We start from the raw sequence: 18,431 nt of genomic DNA on the forward strand, positions 1-18,431 counted from the left end.
AGTTATCACACATTTTATTAGGAAAGGGTGGGGTTTTAAAAAGTGGCATGAATATCCAAAACAGCGACAAACAAGCAAAGTTAAAAGAGAATACTAGAGGGCTAAATCATTTATATGCATTGTTAACTAACTCAAGTCTTGTCTTTCCCAAAAATTTATACTAAGCTTCAATGTCTTAATGAGAAAGAACTTGTAAACAAGGATATACAAAGTCATGATTCAGACAGACTAGGTTCTTGTCCATTTACTTTTGGAAAGATCATTTAACTCATTTATGTCTGTAAAATAAGGGTGTTAGATTCTGGCTAATTCTTACATTCCTGTTATAGGAATTCTAATTCCTATATATTGCAACATGGAATGATCTATTAGATATAATGTATTTTCAACTACATTTTAATTTTTCAAGGAATGAGTTTGTATCCTACATGTTAGAGAAGGATGGAAAGATAGTTATGCCTCTCTCTCTCTCTCTCTCTCTCTCTCTCTCTCTCTCTCTCTCTCTCTCTCTCTCTCTCTCTCTCTGTGTGTGTGTGTGTGTGTGTGTGTCTCCTACCACCCCTCCTTTTCCCATCTTGTAGAGGGAAAGTGCATCCACATTCTTACCTTGCAAGTACATTTAGTACAGCTGTCCACCACCCAGGTCTCATTATCTTGAAAGAAACGACCATCCTGCCAACATGCTGTCTGGTTCCTCACCTTTAGAGGGACACCAACGAGTTCCCAAAGAACTTGATTGTCATTTGTCTAGAAATTAAAGACATCCACAAAAATGCCTAAGTGAAGTCCAAGGTTCAATTCCCAGTCAGTATTAACGAATCTTAAAGATCGCATTCTGATTTCTGGTCGACTATTTCTCTCTTCAAGTAGGTTCAAATATATAATAATGTAGATAAAGTTAAACTTTGAAGACCTTAAAGCACTGTTACCTATTGTAACTGTTATTGTCATTAATAAGAAACATTATTAATACATCAAGCCCATTCAACTTTGTGTTAGATAATTCTAGACTAATAAAGATTAATAATCAGTTGAAGAAAATCAACAGAGCTATGTAGAAACTTAAAACTATGACCACTTCAACAATTCTTTCTACTTCTGCTACTACCACCAATACTCATTCCTCCTCCTCCTTCTTTTTCCTTGTATTTTTCTTCTCCCCTCTCTTTCTCCTTCTTCTCCTCCTTTTCCTCCTCCTCCTTCCTCTATTTTCTTCTCCTTCTCCTTCTCCTCCTTTTCCTTCTGAGCACTTCTGAACTTGCTAACTCTACAAAAAACATGGCAAGAAATAGTAATGTTTGTCCAGTATAATTCTGATTTAGAATCTGAACATTCACCATCTCTTTAGCCAGAATAGACTCTCCTCCATAGCTACATAACAGTCATAGATGTTTCTCTTCTTTTGTTTTCTCCCCAAAATTGACTGAATAACATGACCCAGATGATCCATCTCTGTTCTTGCTCACCATTATTATATTCCCGTTAATATCATAGTCCCTAATACTATGCAGAAGTAAACGTATTCATTATGTTTTAATTAAATCTAGATTCTATTGCCCTTTTTCTTTTTTAAAGACAATATTTCTTCCTCATATAATTCTTCCTCAATGACATATTTTTTCACTTTCTTTCTATAGTCCAATCCAGGTCCCTGACAACTAGCCATAAGTCAAAAAATGTTAACATATCTCCTACAAATACTACATATTCTTTAAAATAGACAAACTAGACATAAAACAATTAGAGAACTTGCATTCCTTATTCATGTTCCATTCTCTTGTCAGTGGACTCATACATCAAATGGCACTCAAACAAACAAAACTCCAAAAGTCTTTAAAAAACTATTTGTCAAACATTCCATTTAGAATTTCTAGGGCAAACATTTCTCATATCCATATCCCAGCATATATGACCCTGTGACCAGATTTCTCTGTCCCAAAAAAAGAATCAATAGGTATACCTTCAGCCACATATAAAGTCACCCTTCAGCCAAGCTTAAGGAAATATCATTCTATTATAAAATATCATAGATCCATAGATAGACACTGCTTCATAGACCATTGAAATCACACTCCCTCATTTGACAGAGAAGAAAATTCAGACCCAGGGATTATAGATGTCTTACCCAAGATCTCAAAGGGAATAAACAAAAGAGGGAAGATGTGACTCAGATCTTCTGACTCCAGAATCAATGGTCTTTCCACTGAGCCACATAGTTCCATGTTTTGCTACTCTAGGTTAATCTTAGGTGAACTTACTACTTTAGTTAGGCGTTCTGTAAGGGTGTTGACCAGGCTTCGCAGTCCTGATATTTCATTGATCATGCTGCTCAACTCTTCACAGGAGCGCTCGCAGACTTCTGCATTTTTTTCTGTATTGGGGCCAACATATTCTGTTGAGCTAAGGCGGAGGATCTCTGTGCTCTCATTGATGGTGTTCATTTCAGCTGTAGGAGAAAATAACAAAGAAAAGTTGCAACACTGGACCTCTGATTATAGCTTGTTTGGGGAATTATATGCCAGCCACAGAGGTGGAGTTGAGTGGCATCTGTTTTTGGAGTGGTTCAATGCTAAATTATACCCATGGCAACTAGAAGAGTTGAAAATGAGCTGTTTCTAATTACAACTTTTCTTTTTTCACAAGAGAGTCCACTTTGATTCCACAGAATTTGACTTACCACTTAGAAAACAGTCCACTGCAAAAGAAAGTTTTCTATTTATAAAGAGAAAATACTCAGTGCTCTAGGAAGTTTACATTTGCAACTTCATAAAGAAGCATCACATATAGTATTGACACTGACACTGATATGGCTTTCTCCTATTCTCTCCCTGATTCTGAATTCTTCTTCTTCCCAATTCCAACTCCAAAACACCACTGCATACCCTTCTTTCCTGCTGATCACTCATCATCTCAACTGCCTGTCTCTCCTATCACCAAATAGTCTTCCTTATAACTCCTTCAGCTAATTCATTTCAGGTTTCTCTCACACTCAAGAAACTTTCACTTTACTCCATGGGTCCGTCTCTTTTTTGCTAACATCTCACATTTCTCAGTAAAGCTTTTCCAGAGCCTTGGAGCTATAACCTCCCTTCACCTCCAACCATCAACATAACTTGTATTACACACACATACACACACACACACACACACACACACACACTCACTCACGCACTCCACCTCCCCTCATAGAATATAAGCCCTTTAGGACAGAGACTGCATAATGATGTCTTTATATCCATATTGGTTAGAACAGGTCAAAGTCTGACACAAAAGAGGAATTTAAGAAAAGTCTTGATTGATTGATTGATTGATTGCCTTAACATCAATTTCTTGAAACAAAGCATATTCACTATTGCCTCCTCCTCCACTTGTTAGAAACAGAGTTTCTCTCCTTTACTCTTCAAGTGAATTACTTATTCCTAGTAGTTCCAATTTTAATTCTAATTCTAACCAACTTTCTCTTGCCTTCATCTTTCCCACAGATAAGATTGTCTTCTTTGGGTTCACAGTCCTGGAGTGAAACCTGGATATATAACATTCAGTGAAGGCATCCAGAACCCATAAAATAGTTCTGGTCTTGAATTTGAGTTAGAAGCCATAAATCTATAGAAAAAGAGCCCAGATTAGAATTTCATATTAAATTTTTTTAAACCTTAACCTTCCATCCTGTATATTGGTTCCAAGGGAGAAGAGTGATAAGGACGAGGCAATAGGGATTAAGTGACTTGACCAGGATCACACAGATAGGAAGTGTCTGAGGCTAGATTTGAACCCAGGACCTCTCATCTCTTAGGCCTGGTTTTCAATTGACTGAGCCCCCTAGGGGCCCTCTCACATATTAATTTTAATGGCCCCCAAAAGGAGCAGTGTCTTGTTCATAGCCTAAACAACAAAGGCAGACTTACCTTTGAACATTAAATTGTTGCCTCACTGAGATGATTACATTTTCTTTGGTCTAAACCACATGTGATTTCATTCCTCCACTAATAAAAATTATAACTCATTTGTACTTTCAAGTCTGAATGTTGCTTAAGGCATTTAAACGTTAAATGGCTTGCTTGAGGACTCACAGATAGTGTGTGTCAAGAAGAAGTCATGAATCAAGGTTTTCCCATTCACCATTCCTCTAAAGTTCTGAACCAATATGCCCCTTCTGATCGCCATTCTTGTGTTTTGTCTCTGCCATTAGAATTTAAACTGCTTGAAGGAAGGAATTATATTTGCTTTTATATTTTAAATCCTCAGCAAACTTTACACAATGCCTGACAAATGGTAAACACTAAAATGTTTTTTTCATTCATTTGTTCATTCTTGAAACCAACACTAGCCCACTATTCCAGTACACAAGTTTACTTTTAAAATCATATTTATATGTGCTATCTCATCTTTATATGCCTTAATTATACTTATCATTCAATTCTAGAACTACAACAGCTAATGTTTAACATATGATCTCCACCCATCTCCAGAGCCCTTTTCAGCTATAATCCATTTTTCTCTATTTAAAAAAACCACCATTCAATTAAGCAAAGATTTCTCACATTTTCTAGATGCATGGTACTGCACTAGATACTTGGCACTCTGCTCTTCTGCTGACTCTGAATTCCTTTTATAAACATTTTTATCATCTTCATTTTATTTCAATTTAACTTTATTCATGGCTTTTTTAAAGGAAATGTATATTACTATTGTACTCTGTAGAATAGCATAATATGTAGAATTTGCAATGCATTCTGGCTGATATGAGAATAAGAAAGGTATCACCAAAAAAAAAAAAAACAACTTCATATAGAAGTCACAGGATTTCTGTTTGAGATTTAGACCTCTCTTTTTTTCTTTTTCTTTTTAGTTCAATTGTGTTATCTCAAGTAAGTTTCTTATCTCTGAATCTGTTTCCTCTACTGTCAAATGGAGGTACCAACATCTACCCTGCTTTCTCCACATCATATTGGAATGTATACATTTATAAATATATTTGTGTGTATAGCTATAGATAGATACACAGACAGACAGGCAGACAGACAAGTGGATGGATGAACAGAGAAGATAGGTAGATAGGTAGATAGGTAGGTAGGTAGGTAGATAGATAGATAGATAGATAGATGGATAGATAGATAGATAGATAGATAGATAGATAGATAGATAGATAGATAGATAGATAGATAGATAGATAGATATAGGTAGGTTGTAAGAGGGAGAGGGAGAATGGGAGAGAGAGACAGAGACAGAGAGAGAGAGAGAGAGAGAGAGACAGAGACAGAGACAGAGACAGAGACACAGAGACACAGAGACACAGAGAGAGAGACAGAGAGACAGAGAGAGACAGAGACACAGAGAGACAGAGACAGAGAGAGAGAGAGAGAGAGAGAGAGAGAGAGACAGAGAGAGAGAGACAGAGAGAGAGAGAGAGAGAGAGAGAGAGAGAGAGAGACAGAGAGAGAGAGAGTGTTCTGTAACCATAAAGCACCAGATAGACATTAGTAAAAATTAGATGCTATGGCCATATATGGTCAGTACCTCCTTGGTTTATATTTGTGCTTAGAAATTGGAGTATCTATTTCTATACAGAATAAGTATAGAAGTTCCAGTGGTTCCAAATGGATTAATAAAAATTAATTCTCAAAAGCAGATATATTCTCAGACTTGGGGTATATTATTCACCAGCATAAGCATTCTTGTATATTCTAAAGCCTTTGGGTAAGTAGTATAATGTCCTGTTTAAAGTGAGTTTATAAGGGATGTAAGAAAAAAGAATTTGGTTCTTCTATGGGTATAAAATAAACTAATACAGAAGAATAAAGATCCAAATAAAAGATCACTGACATCTCTATCATTTTATATATATATCCCATTTTTTGCTTCACAAAAGATTAGGTACTATATGTGTTGGTACCAAAAGTATTTTTATCCCTATTTAAAAATGAGAAAGCTGATCCTTAGAGAGGTTGAATATCTTGATGGTAATACAACTAGTAAATGTGAGAGTTAGTATTTGAACCCAGATCTCTTATATTCCAGTTCCAGTGCTCTTCCCACTAAACTATTGAACCTCTCTCTGTTCATCAGTTCTTTCCATTTAGGCTTATCAGGCAGTTTCCATTCCAATATTGTCTCTTATCAGAGCTCTCCCTTTTCCATTTTATAAAGCATTCCATAAATGCCAGGATGATTTAGCCAGACTGTTTAGGCTAATTGCGCTTCTTCTTCTTTTGAACATCAGGAAAGTCTTCCTTCTTGGCAAAGTAACACACTTACTTCTCCCTTTCCGATGTGTTTTGTTGTGTGAGTAATTGCATTGGGGTTAATGTCCTCATCTTAACCCCTCTATTCCCCACATTATAGTCCAACTAGGTCATATATTCAGTGCTAACCTGGGAAAATAGGCAGATACTTGTATTTGAATATATGGTCTGGGACTTGGCTTGTCCTACTGGCACCCCTCAGTGAATCAAATATTGAAAGCTATTTGAATCCACTGTGGTTGGCCAGTAGGGTATGAGAATGAGTATTTTGTTTCTTGAAACATGGCACCTGCTGACAAAATCAACTAGAAACTGCATTGTTGGCTTGGGATAAAGCAATCTGCCTCACATCTGTTTATGGACAGAAATGTAGCAGCTCATTCCTTCAAACTCTCCTTCATTCTAATGGCATGGGCAAAGAGCTAAAGAAAGTGAAATTCTTTCTGGGACTAAAAAAACAGTCTACAGGACAAGGACTTCCTTTAAGAAAAGCTAACAGCTGAGTTAAGTTTGTCTTTCCATCAGCCACCTCATCCACAGTGAGCAAAATTCATATGCTACACCTAAGTGCCCAGAACATCATAACCAAGTCCTTATTTCTCTAAGCTATCTTCTATTTCAAAATAATTTCTTTATTCCCCCACTGCCAAAACACTCCTTCTCCCTCTGGGTTCTGTTCTTTCATCTAGTTTTCATTCAAAGAGGAATTTAGTTCTTATAAGATGATTCAGACTAAAAGATTGCTAATTAATCAGTGCTTGTGTTGCTCCTCCCAGTTATCTGCATTTAAAATGAGCATCCTTAGAGAGGGCAATATCTTCAACCAAAGAAATGAATTGTGAGCTTCAAATAATCTAAAAATATTTAGAGCAGATGAACCATTTCAGTACCCCATAAATCGTGATATTGAGAGAAGCACCTCATCTTCCTGAACATCAATCCAGCTCCTTGTGGGTCACCTGCCACTAAATGATGACCAGGAACTCCATTCTCTGGACTTATATGTGTTCAACTTACTTATTTACAAAAAACAAACAGATTTGTGGATTTTAAATTATAACATTTAGTAATGAAACTCTCTATCTAATTAAATAAGGTAAGACAATTTCTAGTTAATTTTTTCAATGTTATTATGAGGCAGCCAAGTAGAACAGTGGATGGATTACTAGGCCTGGAATCAGGAAGACCTATATTCAAATCCAGTTTCAGACATAATAACTATGATTTGAACTGCTGCCTCAATTTCCTTAACTATAAAATAGAAACAATACGGGGGCAGCTGGGTATCTCAGTGGATTAGAGATGTGAGGTCCTAGGTTCAAATCTGGCCTCAGACACTTCCCAGCTGTGTGACCCTGGGCAAGTCACTTGACCCCCATTGCCTACCCTTACCACTCTTCTACTTAGGAGACAATTCACAGAAGTTAAGGGTTTAAAAAAAATAAAAACAATAGTACCTATTTCCCAAGGTTGTTGTAAGGAACAAATTTAGATAATATTCATAAAATACTTAGCACAGTGTCTAACATATAGTAAGTGCTGAATAACTGATTTTTTTCTTCTTAATAATAGCAATGGGGAGCAGCAAGGTGACTCAGTGGACTCTCTTTAGCTGTGTGACCCTGGGCAAGTCACTTGTCCCCTCTTGCCTAGCCATTACCACTCTTCTGCTATAGAACCAAAACTTAGTTTTGGTTTTAAGACAGAAAGTAACAGTTTAAAAATAAATCATTAGTAATAATCACATTGACTTAGCAATTCAGATTCTTTGGTGGTGTTCTCTGATCCAATGTATCACATTCGACAGTTAACAATTATTAAACAAAAGAAATCTTGCTGAATATCTTCTGCATTCTTTCCTCTTGACCCAAGATAGTGATGTTAAAACTATTCTATTCTCTGTATCTGCTACTGGCTATCTTAAAGTTGCTGCAATTTTCTCAACATGTGGAATCATTCACCTTTAACATGTCTTTGCACAGAGCACAACAGAGATGGTTACTTTCATATTTCAACTTTTAAGAGCAAATTTAAGATCTGTTATCACAACAGGGAGTGCCATACTACCTTATGAAACAAGCATTTACTCCCTACACTCCTCCTAGCCCTTTTCAAAGAGGATCGATAAGATGAACTCATATAGAAAAACTGATCACATCTTCATAGATAGGAAACTGTCCAGGCTTTCACAAATATCTCTCATAAGGAAGAAAAAAAGCATGAATTTCATCCTTAAAAATTCAAAAATCTATTTTCTCTAAAACAGCTTATAGAAACTCAGACTTCTGGGCTTGTCTCAGTTGTTGGATATCTAAGCAGCAGCGTGCTACAAAAAGTTTAACATCAGACTCTGCCCCCCAAAAATAATGTATGCACCACACACTTTTAAGTCAAACGTACATTATTCACATTTTCTCTTTCACTTTCTTAAGCACAGACAATAAGCAGGACAAATAATCAAGCTCTGATTTGGAACATTTGCCAGTTTCCAAGGTATAAATGGTCACTCCGAAAATTTAGTGATTGCTTCTCCTAAGTCATTTGAGTTGCATAGAGACACACATGGCTGGCTTTATATACAGGAAGAGTAAGTCATTGCCTGGAGGGTATCTTCTTAGGGCAATAAATTATCAGTTGACCTTGACTTTCTCTAAGCTTCTGCAAAGCTATTTGCCATCTTTCATAGGAAGGGATCTGACTCTAAGCTCCAGATTGCAGGTGAGTCACAGAAGTTTGAGATCATGTCAGATATGAGACGAAGAGCTCCAATTACTTGTCAGGGAAATAGTTTTGATATAAATGAGTCACAAGCCAATGCTTTAGAAACAGGTAGAATCTAGTAAATACATATCCTTCCGATTATATATTTAAATGTCAGCATTTTTGTTAAATTATCAGTGTCCTGTTGTGAACCTCAAAGAGCTACAACTAGATGGGAAACTAGAAATTGCTAAGGGTAGCAAGTAAGAAGGAGGTGTCTATGCCAGAGGGAGCAAATATACCTCCAGAATGCTTGTAGGTTGTTTAGGTTGTCTATCCTAGCCCTGAAGGCCACACCTAGTAACAGCTCTGTTGCTTCACATCAAATAATACATTTCCTTAGCATCACCCCCCCCCCCGAAATCATGGTTGTAATAGTTACTCTCCCGATGTCAAATCATATGTGTGGGTATGCATGTGTATATGTGTACATGCATACATATATACTATATATTACATTATTATAGGATATATTATTATAGGCATATGCATAATATATTCATATATTATGGAGAGAGGGATAAATTCAAAGCTAAAATGGAATTCGAGATTACTTAATCTAACCATTTATTTTATAGATGAGGAGACTGTTGTGGAAAATAAAGTGATTTTCAATATCATGAAGTCAATGAGTATTTGATATTTTCTAACTTGAAGACCATCGTGTTTGCCATTGCTTTCCAGAGTCCCCATAGATACTTTGTTAGAATCCCAGGGAATCACAAGTTAAAATTTTAGGGACTCTTTTGTTCAAAGCCCGGGGAGGACAGTGTGTTCATGTCCCAGAGAATGGCATGTTAGAGTTTCAGAGGATAGGATTCTAGGTTTTTACCCAATTTTGATATATTTGGAAAGAAGTAGCATGGCATAATAGATAAAAGTTCAGCCTTGTAACCAGAAAGATCTGAGTTCAAGTCTTCTTTCTGACATATAATGACTATTATCCTGAACAAAACACTTTAAGTTCTCAATATTGCAGGCAATATCCTCAGACTATAAGATGAAGATCAGGTGCTGATCTGCATTATTGGAGAAATTTTTTTTCTCAGGTTGGGAGTTATGACACCAATTAAATCACAAGCATATATATATATATGTTTATGTATATATATGCACACAAAAATAAAGAGACAGAATGGGGGACAGAATCAGAGAGAAAGATAGCTACAAATATAAGTATATATGTATATATATAATCAATGTATACATATATACAACATGTATGTATAGATCAGGTTTGTCTCTTTAAAGATAACATGTTTAAGTTAATATCATGATATATGTTGTCATTCAGTCATTTCAGTCATGTCAAACTCTTCATGTCCCCATTGAAGTTTTCTTGGAAAAGATACCAAAATGTCTTGCCATTTTCTTTTCCAGCTCATTTTAAAGATGAGGAAACTGAGGCAAACAACATTAAGTGACTTGCTCAGAATCGCCCAACACCCAGATCTTCCAGACTCCAGGTTCTGTGTTCTATCTACCTGTCATCATGATGTGTGTATGTGCATTTATAAACACACATGCACATAAAATAGTCACAGGACTAGCAGCTTTCAAAAATGCTTCCAGGTCTAAAAAAATTATGATTGACATGAACTCTACATTTATCAATATACATTCCACCCGATATTCATTCACCCCACAATCCATCCCAACTCATAGGATCATAGATTTAGAACTGGAAGACAACTCAGAGGTGCATTTTACAAATAGGGAAACCAAGATTCAGAAAGCTCAAGCAATATGTCCACATTCAAACAGATAATGAATGGGAGAGGCAGGAATTAATGCTTCATCTTTTGACTCTCAATTCAACATTGTTTTGTTTTGTTTTGTTTTGTTTTTAACTGAATCATTCCACTTCTCCAACTTTTACTTTGTTCTTTCACTCCACATACTACACGGTAAAAGCAATACTAAGATTTACCTAAATCAAGTGTATATACAAAGTTTATCCACTAACCCCATAGGAACTGCCTGGTTGTTTCTATTCTCACTGAGTTCTTAGAGACTATGCTTACTTTGCACAAATATTCAAAAACTAGTTTTGGTAACAATTTAATGCTGTTACTTTGGGGACTCATAATTCCAGCTGAAATAAAAATAAATGGCTTTTAAGGCATATGATGTGTTTCAATCCTGGTTCCAAGAAGAATTGCTCTTAAGACCACGAAGAGGGCTTTATCTTCTTTTGAAAAAAGCCACCTGATCAGAGTCACTAACTAATTTAGGGCCAATCAACCTTAATCAAGGTGATCTTTAATAAAACTAACCCTAGTCCCTTATCCTCCAACATGATGGCTAACCTAGGTGAAAAATGAAAAATCTGTATGTGTTCATATTTTCATTATTTAGAAGTGTCCACTCTTATGATTAAGAAAAGAGTACTCCTGAGGATCAGGCAAAATAAATACAATTAGTTTCTTCTCTCTAATCTTAATTTCTCACATGCTCTTTTCAAGAGAGTTATGTATTTTTAATACTTTTTAGAAATTATGCACTTGTGGCAAATTGAGAGATGATTTGTGTCAAAATATACTATGTCACAGAGCTACAGCTAAGAAGAGTACAATAAAGCCTAGACAGTAATAACTCACACAATGTATTGGAGTAAATAAAATTAAATTCTTATTACTTAGAGCAGCTGGGTGGATAAAAGAGCCAGGCCTGGAAAGGAGAAGTCCTGGTTTCAAATCTGGCCATTGATACATTCTGGCTATGTGATCCCATCCAAGTCACTTAACCCCAATTACTTAGTCCTTACCACTCTTCTGCCTTGGGACCAATGCACAGTATTGAAATTAAAATGGAAAATAATGGTTTTATTTAGCTAATTTAAGCTTATTTTTAAAAATTAGCATCACCTTTATATTTTACAAAATCTAACTAGAGTTGGAGCTTCTACCACTACAACATCTCAAGCAATGTCTTCTGTTCCTCTTATACACTACTAAGGATGAATTTGGAGGTCACTACAATAATTGAATGAATTGATGAATTTCATTTTAAGCATCCTCATCGCTGAAGGCCTCTTTGTGGCCATCATTTTGCAGCATAAGAAAGGCCAATTTGTATATTCCCATGATTTGGTTCTATGAGGCATTGCTTTAAATTGTTCTTAATTTGGAAATGATAGTGATGTGATGTTTTGACTAAGATGAGAATGTTTGAATTTTGACTGGAAATCCAAGCTATCCCTTTCTCCAGACGACACGGATCGTGATGATTTGGTTATATTACCATTGGCTAGATATGATAAAGGAAAGATTTTAAATCTTGGATGAAAGCAATCCCTACAAGAATCCCTTTCTTCATGAAGATTATATTCATTTAACTTTTTAACAGAGCCAGATTCTGTAAGTAGCATATGCTCAGAACTACTATAAAAGACAGTGATGTTTGGCTTGAAAAAATTTTGAGATGGAAAAGGTTTTTCGCACCATACAAAATCCATTCAAAGTTAGTGCCTCTGGTAATTTATCATTTCCATCTGTCAGCATCTGCAATTGAGTGGTACTTTATCCAAGCTATATGAAATATAATGTATTCAGTAGACTTAAATTAATTTTCCAGAGATACATTTAAATAAAAATTTTATGAAATATGAACTATGGAATGAAACTTTAAGTAAAATATCTCTACCTGTCTGGCTTCGCTGACATCCTCTCTTGATGAGAACATCTTCCACAGAAGTTTCAAAAACTAAACGGACATCTTGAAGGAAACCCTATAAAGAAAATAAAATAAAAACAAAAGGGAAAACATTTTGAAATGATCAAGGTAAAATAAAGATGATTTTCTTTCAAAATTTACAACTGTAAATTTTATCATTGGATAAGTAGTTATCTTCAGGGTGTATCCTCATGAAATCACATCCCAAAGGTCATACCTTTGGGAATCTGTAAAGGTGGGGTAGCCAGGTTTTTGCTATAGGCATTGGCATTAGTAGCACTTTTTCTTGCAGGGGATGGCTGCTTCTGTCACAGCAGTCCATTTTCCCTCGTCTTTGACCCTCATGGACATCCCGTGGGAATTAAGGAGATTATAGGCCCAAGAAGAGGGATGAAGGGTAAACTTGAAGGCCAGTAGAGGAGAATAAAGAGTGCATGAGATCCCTATTCTTTCCTATCAACAGTTGGCCCAGTATCCTTTGTGTTCTTCTTGTACCACTTCCAATGAAACTCAGGACCTCCCTACCCTTGGCATAGAAGAATTTCTAGCTCAGGAAAGGAAAGTCTTCCACAAAAAGACCTGGAATGCTATTAATTTAAAAATAGGAAAAAAATTTTGAAAGAATGACATTCAAGGGAAAAAATGTTAGCCTTTTCTTAAAATTCCTTAGTGTGTAAGTTCCCTTGCGTTATGCTAAAAGTTCCAGTGATTACCAATGGTACAAATAATTTGTCACTGAAGCATAGTCTACAGGTCTTTGAAAGCTGCATCCTGAAGGGATAAAATACTAGGCTCCAATAACATAATAAACCAGAGGTGAGTCATCCATCCAACTCTGAATCCAACCAAACAAATGTAGCTAGATTATTTTTTAAATAATAATGCAATACCAAAATAAAAGAATTGAATGTTTTTAAATCATTAACCAGGCTTAATCATACTCATATTTCCAAGAGCAAAACTACTGGAAGAAAATATTGGCACAGAAACTCCACTGTAAGTTATGAGTACTTCTGCTGAAAGATACTCATTCCAAATTAAATGAAAAAGCATTTGCATTGAAATAAATTCTCACAAATTAGTCTTTATCTTGACATGAGTGGCTAGTCTTTAACTCTTCAAAAACAGGGAAACGACAATAAAATCAACAAATCAGGTATGCAAATGTGACTATAGAAAATAGTGAAAATAGCCTTGCATCATCAAACAGAATCTGAATGGGACTGATTTTTCAGAACCAAAAGGTCATAATTCGTATGTGGGAATTGATAGTAGTTTGGCCTCTAGGAAAGGAGCTTTGTCAGGAATATACACACGCAATTGAAGAGAGTAATATTCATTGGAATGTGGGAATACATATTGTCAGATTCTACCTATTTGACTCAGGAATGTAGCCTCTCTATCTTACCTTGACAACAGTCTAAAGATGTCCAATTGGTGAGGTTAAGCAAAACCAATGTTTTAAAAGATTTCCATTTACTTTTTTTCATTCCTATCCAAGTTGACTTCTCACTCTAAGAAATTCTATACATACCCTGAAATGATTTTCTCGGATGGAGCCTTTGGCCACATACATTTTGCTATTCTCAGCCTTCAGCTGCTCAAAGAAGGGCTCCTCCAGAATGAAGCTGTCAATGAGGTCGCAGCCCACATAGAGGCCATAGGTCTCCCCTGTCAGTTGCACAGTGATGTTTTTCCAGTGGGAATCAGCCAGATCCACATCCTCTAAAGAAATCACATTCTGCAACTTATCTCCTGAGTAAATCAGGTCGAGAGTGTTGGCCCGGCCATTGGATATAATCTCAAACTGCCGTTGAGAGTTTCCAGGACCTTCCAAAGCCAGGAGGGTACCCCGTGAATGTTTGTCCTGCTTTAGAGTGGCAGTGAGGAAGAAGCCCTCATTTTGCCTCATCATCTTTATCATCTTCTTCAGGATCTCAGCTTTCACTGGGGGAATGTGATCAAATCTAATAAAGCGATATGCTGGGCTATTAGGGTCAGGCCCTCGGAACTGCTTGGCACCAACTGTTCTTCGGTTTATGTTACTGATTTCAAATAGGTCAAAGGAAGTATCATCTTCCGCATCACCATCTGCAAAAGTTAATGGTAAAGAAACAAAGGCTTTAACCAATGAAAAAACGGCCTGTAGGAAATAAATATATAGAGATGTGCATTTTCCATTATCACCATATCAGTTATGAAGACTTCATAAACATTTAATGAAATCATTCTTTTATTTCATACAAAAAAATTAAATTCTAGTTTCTCTATTCTATTCTCTTTCCATCTCACATATAAATCTCAATTGTTTTAACAACTCTGCTTTAAAATTGATCTATGCAGAAAGGAGAGTGAATTTATTTTATTTCCTTAATATAGACTTAATTTTTTAAAAGAGCATTTTGAATTAATTTGCTTAAACTGGTTTATTTAGCAAAGGCCAATTGTTTGTCTTTATTGTAGCCTGAGGTGTTTGGGGGGCAATAATTGAACTTTAGTTTATAGCCAATGGAAATAAACATATAGTTTTTTTCTTTTAATTAACAACCTAAAGTCATTGTCTAAATTTATTGACAAAAAAGGTTCATGTTGTGACATCATGTTTTAATCCAGTGTACCTAAAACTACAAGAGAAATTACCTTTTTAGCTAGACATTTAAATTGGGTGAGTTATTCTAAAAGACAATATTTCTTTGGGCCAGCTCTCAATTTTTATCTGAGTTAAATCTTGAGATTTGCTGTGTTTAGTTAGTACATACCTTGGGCACTGGAGAATACCCAGAGAGCCAAGAGGACCAGCCACCAGAGCATCCTACCTCCCTGTAGCATCACACCTATGGGTAAACCAAGAGGAAGAAAAAAACTGACTTTAATCATTCATACAAGATCCTTAGTCACTTGATCATTTGAAAAATTCATAATTACATGAAAACAGATGTATATTGTCATGTGGGAAATTGAGTGATAGACACTGTGGCAATCTTGAATTTAAGTCGATTGCTATTATTTAAAATGATCTTAGCAGTTTCTATTTACAAAGGTCTTTTCCTAAGTGCTTCCTTCACAAATCCCACACCCTATGGGCTAAGAAATACCAGTAATTATTCCATTATATAGATTGAGAAGCTAAAGTTCAGAAGGATTAAATAACTGGCCTAAAATCATGGAGTTATTATCAAGAAATAATTCCAGATACTACAGACTCCAAGGCCAAAGTGCTTTCACTGTACTACATTTCAAACAGTGAAATGGCAATTTGGACAAAGTGATCTAAAGAGAAACATTGGTGCCTATGTAAGGAGGCTCCCCTTAAGTTAAATAGCATTTATGGTAGATTATATACATATTTTGTTTAGCTTGATTGAATAGAAGATATTCTCACTGCATAAAAGTTGAAGAAATTGCAACATTTGCTATATATGCAGGTTCCATTTTTAAACATTTCACATAGACCATTCTTACTCTAATTATGTTTTACCTTTGCAAATTTTATTCTTAGGAATATTGAATTGGTGGAACTAGAAAGAACATAAATAATACCAGATCACTGGATCATAGGTCTAGAGCTGGAAGGGATCATTTAAGCTACCTACTCCAGCCTCTTCACAAATAAGTACTGTACAAATAAGGAAACTGATAGGATAAATTACTTGTCCAAAGTCACACAGTCACAAGTTATGTACAACTAGATAAAGAAGAGTGGATCTACCATATATTAAGAGCAATGGATTGAAAATAAATAGCCCAGTCATGGTGTTGATATCCATGAGATATTAAAACTCCAGAGAAAGGGGGTTGAGTAACTCTTCTATAAGAGAACAGGACTACACCCTCTACAGAGGATGGACAAGAATTACATAGGATTAGAAGATATATATGAACAGTGACTTGAACCAATGACCAGAGTGCCCATACTGCTGGGATCTATCCAAGGGACTGCAATATCAAAGAGAAAGTCTCCTGACCAACAACAACAGTAATAACAATAGTATTTAAATAATGACTACCATTTGCCAAGCACAAACATTTGATTTTCACTACAACCCTGGGATGTAGATGCCATCATTATCCTTATTTTACAGTTGGGGAAACTGAGGCAAGTAGAGGTTAAATGACTTGCCTACAGTCACACAACTAGTGTCTGAGACTGGACTTTAACTCAGGTGTTCCCAAGTCCAAAATTAGTGTTTTATTCACTACTATACCACCTGTTGCTATTACCTTGACTAGAGGTATCTGGAGATTATTCCAGTTCTACTACTAATGTGCATGACCTAAGACAAATCCTTTAATATCTCTAAATGTCATTCCATTTTAAATGAAGGTTAGAACATAAAATCCATTCTATTATAATATTGAGAATATTGAGATGACTTAGTTTCAAGATATTTAGGGAGATTCTTTCTCAAGAGACATAAACCAAAAGATAGATAACTTTAAGAAATTATTTAATTGAAATCCTATAAGAAGACAAAGGAATGGATTTTATGATTTAAAGGACTTTTTTCTAAACTAAGTGCCTAAAGCTATTTCTATACACTGTTAAAAATGCAGAATTAGATTATAAAATTCATTCATGTAGCCAACTATTTTCAAATGCTGATTAGGTGGCACAGACCAAACATCTGGAATTTCTTTACTACATTTTTTGTTGCTAAGCCAGATGTTCACTGTCATGTATGTGCCGTCTCAATGTTCTTCATTTTCTTCCTTACTTAAAACCACAACCTCCATTTCAGGGTAGCAGAATTCCTGAGTCTGGCAAGGATGTCTTGGTGAACTATCCCCAAGATTATAATTCCAGAGTTGAAAGGGACCTCAAAGACCCAATCCTATTCAACCTATTCCTTTTATAGATGTAGAAACCGAGGCCTTGGACATTAAGAAATTTACATAAATTCTAGCATCAGACATGGGATATGAACCCAGATCCTGTCATTCCAGAGTCAGTGCTTTCTTCCAGTGCCATGGGAGCCAACCATTGAACAAGAGGAAGGGGAATCCTGTGGCTACCAGGTTAAAAGTCCTAGCTAGCTCTTCCACTAACTTATGGTAGTACCTTTACACAATGGAATTAAAATTATTTGATTATGATTATGTAATTATTAAAATGGGGTTAATAATGAAATTATATCTCATTATCAACAGGAAAGTAAGACATGAGGGGGAGTAGATAAATATTTTCTTTCAAATGACCAAAAAACATTATTAGAGGTATTAGAATTATTGAGTTGTGAAATATCTATCCATTAGCTTTAAAAGTTAGTTCTCTCATCTCTAAAGTAATTCAAATTATATGTCTATGTTTATATTTTGCAAATTAATCCCAAAGTATTTTGTGGCAGGATATTAAAACATGATTTTTTAAAATTCCTGAAAATAAGAATAAAATTTCCCCCATTTTAGAAGTACTTCAATAGTCAATGCAGGCAAAGTAACTTGACTAAGATGCACTTATTTACCCTCCGCACAAAATCATCTGAATATGCCTCAAAAAAATTTGGTCCCATGTCTGTTTGGCAGCCAAATACAACTTTCTATTTGTTGTACTTCATAAACACATTTAAAATTCTCCTAATCTTTTTGGGAAATGACTACCTCTATACAAAGTAATCTATGGGACGAATAGTATGTTTTCATGGAGTTTTAATGAGGTTATTCATTTGGGGAAAACTAATATTGAAAGCCCTTTTTTCATTAAGTAAGCATGCTCCAAGTTAGCAGCAGTGTCATCTCTCCAAGGTTTTGCAAAAG

The 18,431-nt window shown here is 35.6% G+C and overlaps 1 protein-coding gene across 1 annotated transcript in view; it reads right to left on the minus strand.

Moving 5' to 3' along the window:
* THBS2 (thrombospondin 2) overlaps positions 1 to 15,506 on the minus strand; it is a 41,347-nt gene extending 25,841 nt beyond the window's left edge. Inside the window, exons 1-5 of the mRNA XM_044675809.1 lie at positions 15,437 to 15,506; positions 14,212 to 14,768; positions 12,648 to 12,732; positions 2,259 to 2,446; positions 607 to 747 (exon numbers count right to left, since the gene is read on the minus strand). Of these exons, the coding sequence (XP_044531744.1) occupies positions 607 to 747; positions 2,259 to 2,446; positions 12,648 to 12,732; positions 14,212 to 14,768; positions 15,437 to 15,506 (1,041 nt within the window). The remainder of the gene's footprint in view (positions 1 to 606; positions 748 to 2,258; positions 2,447 to 12,647; positions 12,733 to 14,211; positions 14,769 to 15,436) is intronic.
* Between the last annotated feature and the right edge of the window lie 2,925 nt (positions 15,507 to 18,431).

The sequence above is a fragment of the Gracilinanus agilis genome, chromosome 4 (assembly GCF_016433145.1).
Source record: "Gracilinanus agilis isolate LMUSP501 chromosome 4, AgileGrace, whole genome shotgun sequence".
Classification (NCBI taxonomy): Eukaryota; Metazoa; Chordata; class Mammalia; order Didelphimorphia; family Didelphidae; genus Gracilinanus; species Gracilinanus agilis.